The sequence below is a fragment of the Amphibalanus amphitrite genome, unplaced genomic scaffold (assembly GCF_019059575.1).
Source record: "Amphibalanus amphitrite isolate SeventyFive unplaced genomic scaffold, NRLGWU_Aamphi_draft 000009F_arrow, whole genome shotgun sequence".
Taxonomy (NCBI): Eukaryota; Metazoa; Arthropoda; class Thecostraca; order Balanomorpha; family Balanidae; genus Amphibalanus; species Amphibalanus amphitrite.
The window spans coordinates 571,128-578,275 of record NW_024881505.1 but is presented as its reverse complement, the minus strand read 5'-3'; the positions used below and the strand labels follow the sequence as shown (position 1 = coordinate 578,275).

At 49.8% G+C, this 7,148-nt stretch overlaps 1 protein-coding gene across 2 annotated transcripts; it reads left to right on the top strand.

The window, feature by feature from the left end:
* The first annotated feature begins 202 nt into the window (after window positions 1–202).
* On the top strand, window positions 203–6,923 carry LOC122379943 (muscle-specific protein 20-like). Of its 2 annotated transcripts, XM_043362627.1 has the most exons (6): window positions 220–332; window positions 4,829–4,932; window positions 5,262–5,366; window positions 5,602–5,722; window positions 6,138–6,340; window positions 6,502–6,881. In XM_043362627.1, exons 1-5 carry the CDS (start codon window positions 318–320, stop codon window positions 6,327–6,329), a joined length of 537 nt encoding a protein of 178 aa, XP_043218562.1. In that variant the 5' UTR covers window positions 220–317; the 3' UTR covers window positions 6,330–6,340; window positions 6,502–6,881. The 2 variants fall into 2 exon arrangements, with proteins under 2 accessions (XP_043218571.1, XP_043218562.1); XM_043362636.1 differs by lacking the exon at window positions 6,138–6,340 and having other exon boundaries at window positions 203–332; window positions 6,502–6,923.
* Window positions 6,924–7,148: the final 225 nt, after the last annotated feature.

The window sequence follows — 7,148 nt, the reverse complement described above, 5'->3', positions numbered from 1 at the left end:
ACTGAGAGCTTCTGGAGGCGCTGATTGCTGAGAGCCGCCTCAGCTGTGCAGTCTGCTGAAGCGGGGCAGCTGGAGGGCCCCGGAGTCGGCCGGAGCCGGCTGCTCCACCTGGTCCCCTCGTTGAGTCACTGATGACGTGATGGGCCCGGGCGGATACACTTGGCACGCGCCGGCTGGGCGGGCCACCGCCGTCTATAAAGGTGTTGTCGGCCGGGGGAGGTGCACTCGAGTCACGGAGTCGTGAGAGTCCGCCGGCAGCAGCAGCTCTGCCCCCGAGGTCACCGAGGTCACCCGACAGTCACACACAGACACACACCATGCCGCGCGTAGGGGTAAGTCGACAGGTCCAATGATTGTGGGGATGGCACTGATCGACATTGTTTTTATCGTTTTGTGCCAAAGATCATTAGTCGATTCCCTGCTCACATTAGATTGCCTTATTCGATCGACTGTAACTCTAAAAAACTGTTCTTACTTCGTAAAAGCAGGGCTACTGTTTTCTGTACTTTCTATGCATTCGTGAACGTAAATCGACTAACGTGTCAACTCGCTGAAAGTAAATGTAACTCCAGATGGAACTGAATCCAGTACGACTGAGTGGTGGTTAATTTGGCTATGCGAGGCTTGTTGTGAAAGTCTTCTGTATACAGAAGTCGTACTTATAAGTACGACTAGGCGCCCAGCAGAGATGTGTTATGTGCATGGACCTGATGAAGTTGATTCGGGATCTGATCCCGTTAACTTTTATCTACAGGATCATAGATTTGGCTCTACCATTGTGTCCAGAGATGCATCGTGATCATAGACCTAATAATGACTTTTGTTGGTGTTAATGAAACCAAGGGGACCCTTCGCATGATTTTGTTTGTGCAATCATGCAATCATGCATCCCAGGGGCGCGGGAACCGGGGGGGGGGGCCTTTGGGATCAGCTTGCCCCTCCCCCCCAATTCTGGGGCCGTGGGGGCGGTGCCCCCACACCTTTGAGATGGAATACCACACTTTTTTTGTAAATATTTTCTAGTTTTGTTGAAAAAGCCAAGGGATGAAAAATGAGTGGCCTAAAACCAGTGAGAAAACTAGATTTGGGGGTACCCTAGGTTGATCTCTATTATAGTGTGCCCCCCCCCCCCCCCAGTCTGACAGTGGTTCCCGCGCCCCTGATGCATCCTTACCCATGGTGTTTGTAGAACATAACGTAAAATTATGATAGATCTGGCACTTTCCAGATATCTAATGTAATTGCAGTTCGTATTTCACCGGTAGTGTGCTACCCGTTTAGCGTTGATAGCCTTACTATAACTATATAGCTATGTAACTATATAACTATAACTATATAATCGCATACAATATCTGCGATTATAGTTGCATATAGCATAACTATATATAACTTATAATCGCAGGGTTCACATTTGCAAAGGCCGTGTGCTGTGAGGTCGAAACATCTTACATTGCCCTTGATTTGCAGTGATATAATGACAACGTAGATCCTTGTTTCTCCTTTGATGTGCAGCGATCCAAGCATTTGCCAATTTTTACCAAACACTGAACAACCTGGTAAGATATACATATAGGTAGAGCTATCAGTTTAAATGTAGGTATCATAGCTTCGCATCGCATTGCAAACCATTAACTAACTGTCCCTCTGTCTCAAATATGAATGTTTTAAATGCTTCACTCTGAAGAGGCCACAAGGGCGAAATATCAGTCTCTTTATATACCTATATTTTGTTTTTTCGTCATTTTTCGATTAAGTATGAGCAAAGGCTATTTACAACTATAATACTAACAATGCTCATCACAGCCATCAACCATATATGTAACCATTAACTAACGTCAAATCGCTCCATCACATGTCTACGCTCGGACCCGTATCTTAGCATCAGCTTTTACCTACCCCTCACTTCCGCCGGTACTGCCGATATTCCGGATGTTTCCGGGTCCGGGCGGGGCCCACATCCCCACCCGTCCCCCTCCCCACCGCTAGTTACCGGTCCAGACGCGGGGGCGTCTAGGTTTTCGCACAGGTTAGCGCGCGCGTCGCCCGATTTGGCCGGGTTGCGCGAGTGTGCGGCGCGCCGCCCCGGCAGCTATGAATAGCTGACCTCGACGTGTCCGACGGCGCAGCGAACCGTGTGTTTGGATCGCTCCAGCCGCCCCGATACGAGCCGCTCGACCGCCCCGGCGCGCCGTACCCTCGCCGCCGCCCTGGCGTGCCCCATCACCCGCCCCGGCCCGCCCGTCGGCGTGTCAGACGCCTGCCCACAGCAGACGGCAGAGCGAGATCAAAGCGAACATCGTGATGGGGTGAAGGCCCAAGGGCAGACACAGTTGATGTTGCGTACTCTAGCATTATGGTGTAGATAATTTAGAGGTGAAGATCAGATAGGTATCTATCTGAACAAGGTGAGCGGTTGTTCGTTGAAGCCTTGTAGTTCGGAACGCTGCATAGCCTAGCGACAAACCCAGACGGGTTACCAGTTTGTGTAGCACGTCAGCCATTCATCAAACAAGATAACATGAAAGTTTCACATTGTTTCGAAATTCCGACCCAGGCTTTGATGGAAGGACACGAATGATCAGCTAAGTAATGGAAAGCCAGTTGTTAAAAGCGAATATATTTTATCTGAAAGTGAAACGTTTAGAACAATTTCGAGCGAGCCTACTCGTTGCTCGCAGTACATAAATCTAAATGCCAAACATTCAAAATACCTTCCAGTTTTTACAGTAACACAAATTACTGCTTTCCCCAATAACTAACGTAATCAAGGACACTTTCGAAATTCGTCAGTCCATTCATCAAGTTATTCTGACCGATGACTCCACACACCACTCATGCAGCCAGAGGTGTCCCTGTTTCGTTTGGCAGCCTCACTTGACCACAGTTTCCGGCGTGAGCTAATGCGACCGGCTTCAGAGCTCGACGTTTCTCTGGGACCGGAAAGCCATCAGCTGGGCCGCAGGGGACCAAATGCCACCGAAATGACACAGAAAATACACCAACTGGCTGTCTTGACAGGAGAGGGAATTAGAGAGGCTATCACTGGTCATTTGTCTCTCATCTCATACCGAAAAGACCTCAAGGAGATTCAAGGATAGTTTCCTGAGTTTCGAGATCCTCGTGTCAGAACCATGCTAATAATCCCGGGTGGCGGACATATGCTGTGAAATGTGTTGGGCATGCACATCATTTGTGGGACAATGCTTCCTTTATTATAACTTCAATACAGCATCTAATATCGTTTTCTGGGAAGCCGATACGTTATAAAAATAAGCATTAGACCATTAAATCCAAACGCCTAAATCGGAACGCCGGTAGCCATTGCATTTAACCGTTTCCAAGGAGCGTCTAGCACGGAAAGTCCCGACCTCCTTTGAACTGATGGATTAAGGTCGACACCGGACATAACTGTCTCCAACGAGACACCACCGGGGAACCATGGACGGCGGAAAACGGGGGCAGGTCGGAGTAGCGCTCTGGCGACTGCGTGTCGGCCAGGGGCCACTAAAAATACCGTCACGCCGCCGACGGCCGGCTCTCACTGGCCTGCTGGCAATTGGCGACGACGGTGAGTCACCATCCGAGCGATCCAGGTCACAGAGCCAGGACGGGCGCTGCGTCACCCTCTGAAAAAACGACCCCCCTCGAGGACTCGAGTGACATGACCGACAGATGGAGTGACACAGACCTTCGAGCGGGTCAGGCCAAGGTCACAGGGTGTTTGAAAAGGGATGTTTAACCCTCGCCCGCACATGCCATTTTCCCATCCTAGAACGCACATGGGGGGGGGGGTTGCCACCCCCCCGCGCCATTTCGTTCCTGTTGGAGATAGAGCTTAGCAGTAAAGACCAAAAAGATTCTTTGGGAAGAGACGAATCCAATGATACCCAGTTTTACCTTCTCAGGTCAGTCATTGACCTTCCAGGTCAGGTCAAACTAAAAAATGTTGCTGTTTTGGGTCACCGTTGGATATCAAGTGCGCTGCTTATCAAATACCGATGACGATGCTGTTTTCTGGTGCCAAGCCAGCTAGAACCTCTTTGTCACACTATCCGACCAGAATTTTGCTGCTGAGGTCATTTCAGGTCAAGTTAGGTCAAGGTCAATTATATGTGTTTGTATGTCTGTGTGTGTCTGTGTGTATACTGATGTGTGCACCGATTGTTTTTGGGTCCATATCACATGAAATCATGATCTGAGAAGCTTTTACCAAAAATGCAGTCAAAAAACTTCACAAAAAGTAAATTCAGCTTGCCTAAAACGCAATTATCTTAGATGACCTAGGTTGACCTTGACCCTGACCTTGACCCCTGTACATCGTCGAACAACATGTTCCATGATAGGTGGGAGGTGAGACTGGCAAAAAAGGCCGAAATCAGGGTGTCAAAAGCTCACAAGGCCCATGGCAAACGCAAGATGTTGAGAATTGGCCATTTGGGTCATGACATGACCTGAAAAACAAGGTCATATCTCCGAAACCAAAAATCACAGAAACTTGAAATTTTCAGTGGACATCAAGAAAGGATAGACGAGCAGCTATACGAAAAATCAGCCTTCTAGCTCTAAAAATGTTGAGTGCAGAGCAGAAAGACTGCCTGGGGGGGGGGTGGCAACCCCCCCCCCCCCCATGTGCGGGCGAGGGTTAACAAACAGTGTCTAGAAAATCAACAACGGAACTCACCAGCACCTCCAAACAGCTATCATGAGCCCTTCCCAACCCAGTTCCAGACATCACAGACCATGGTATCATGAAGATAAGCGACTAAAAAGTCTACACCATCCCGGTAGCGCGTCTCACGTCTGACGCGGTCTCGTTCTTCTTCCGCAGGCCGCTGGAAAGCGCGATCCGCAGCTGGAGGCTGATGTCAAGGAGTGGATCGAGGCCGTCACCGGCGAGAAGTGGCCCGCTGGCGACTATGCCCACGTCCTCAAGTAAGAGACTGAGAGACAGAGAGAGACAGACGTTCCTCGCTGTCGTTGGTCGCGGTCACCTGATATAATATAGACACGGGATTTCGAAAGACCGTGATAGGCGCGGCAGACAAGGGGAGCTTTGCTATTTGTTATAACGCTTGCTTAATTTACGTCTCTTCACAGATCCATCAAATGACAGTACGCTACCTACCAAACAATTTATCTATGGTGATAATTATCTCAAATACGGGATAATATAACCGAGACCCGGTGCCAAAGGCATTGTAGATCATTGTCGATCAAACATCCTAGTTCATATGTTTGACGAGGCCCGGTCGTCGTTCCAGGGACGGTCAGGTGCTCTGCAAGCTGATGAACAAGCTGATGCCGGGATCCATCAGCAAGATCAACACCACAGGTGCCTCCTTCAAGATGATGGAGAACATCAACAAGTGAGTGGCTTACAGACAGTCCAGGCAGCAGAGCGGATAATTCGAAAAATGAATGCGATAGTTTGATACTCTTCAAGCTTGCAAACGTCATGTCACATAACTGCAAGGTCCTTCATTCACGAGGCAGTACAGTTACAGCCATGAGTGTGACTGTTTTGCTCGAGGAGCAGACAGCTTCTCATAGTGGTACTTGAGCATTCTCGGTCGGCCGCTGACCACGGCCCTCTCCCCTCAGCTTCCAGAAGGCGATGGTCAAGTACGGCTGCTCGGACGTCGACCTGTTCCAGACTGCTGACCTGTACGAGGGCAAGGACATCGCCGCCGTCACCAACTCCATCTTCGCCCTCGGCCGCCAGGTGATGATCCGGCGCCACTGTCGCCAATTGATGTAGCACACTAGAGGCTTTTCGTTTCACGAGAAATACGCAAATTTCTCGTACGCCATATTGTTCTGGAAGTGTCTTGGTGAGGTTCGTTTTTTCATTATATCAATGCTATTTTTGTGTCATACGAGCGTTTGCATTTCGTTCTGTCCCATTTTTTATTATATCAATGCCATCATTTTTTATCATTCATGTGTCTGTGTTTTGTTACGTCCGTGTTATTTTCTTTGCCGATTTCGCCACTTTTTTCTGTTTTGTTTCGTCGTCTGCCAATTTTTTGAAACTGCTTTTTTATTCGAGTCTGGCGACTCGAATCGCTTTCACTGGCCCATGGACGGCCTATACGCGCCGATTATAACCTCTCCATTGGCGCTGGCCCACTCCACAGACCCACATGCACCCGGAGTGGCCGGGCCCTTGGCTGGGCCCCAAGCCCGCAGAGTCCAACGTGCGGACATTCGATGAGGAGACGTTGGCTGCAGGCAAGGCGGTGATTGGACTGCAGGCTGGCACCAACAAGGGAGCGACACAGGCCGGACAGAATATGGGCGCCGGCAGGAAGATCATCCTTGGAAAGTAGACGGCTTTCAGGTAGTCATCGGCTCTTCTCCGTCCCTTCCCCCAGTTCCCCAAATGCGTATGTGAAGTTAGGTCGGATGTGGAGATGGCTGAGAATGTGTTGGCGGTGCCTGGCTGAGCGCGTGGGGCCGCATTTCCACCCCTCCCGGCTGACACTGTGCCTTCTGCCGCAGACCTACATGCACCCGGAGTGGCCGGGTCCCTGGCTGGGCCCCAAGCCCGCTGAGTCCAACGTCCGCGAATTCGACGAGGAGACCCTGGCCGCCGGCAAGGCGGTGATTGGACTGCAGGCTGGCACCAACAAGGGAGCCACGCAGGCCGGCCAAAACATTGGTGCCGGACGGAAGATCATCATCGGAAAGTAGGGGGAGACGGCGAGACTGTCATCTTCATAACCACACATCTGTGTCGTGTACAATGCTTACTGCGAGGAGGAATCGTGGCGGAAAGTGTGCCCACAATATGTCACTCACATTGTATTATATTATTTTTAGTTCAGAAGCGATGAGATATGAAATGTCTCAGCGCATTTATATACACTGTATTATTACTGTTCGGAGATGGTTGGGATATGGAATACAGCTGATGTGATGCACATGTTCTACAAAACAGACCATGCACATGAACGAGACAGGTGGATGAAACGAGGCTAAGTATAAACCTTAATTTCGATCAATACCAATCACGGTATAATGACGGTATAATGGTCACATTGTGGTACACACAGACACAAATCATATTGCAAGAAAACTTCACACCATCTTCCGAGCACTAAAATCAACAAAGGCGATCGGTCCCCGTCAGACCCCCCCCCCCCCCC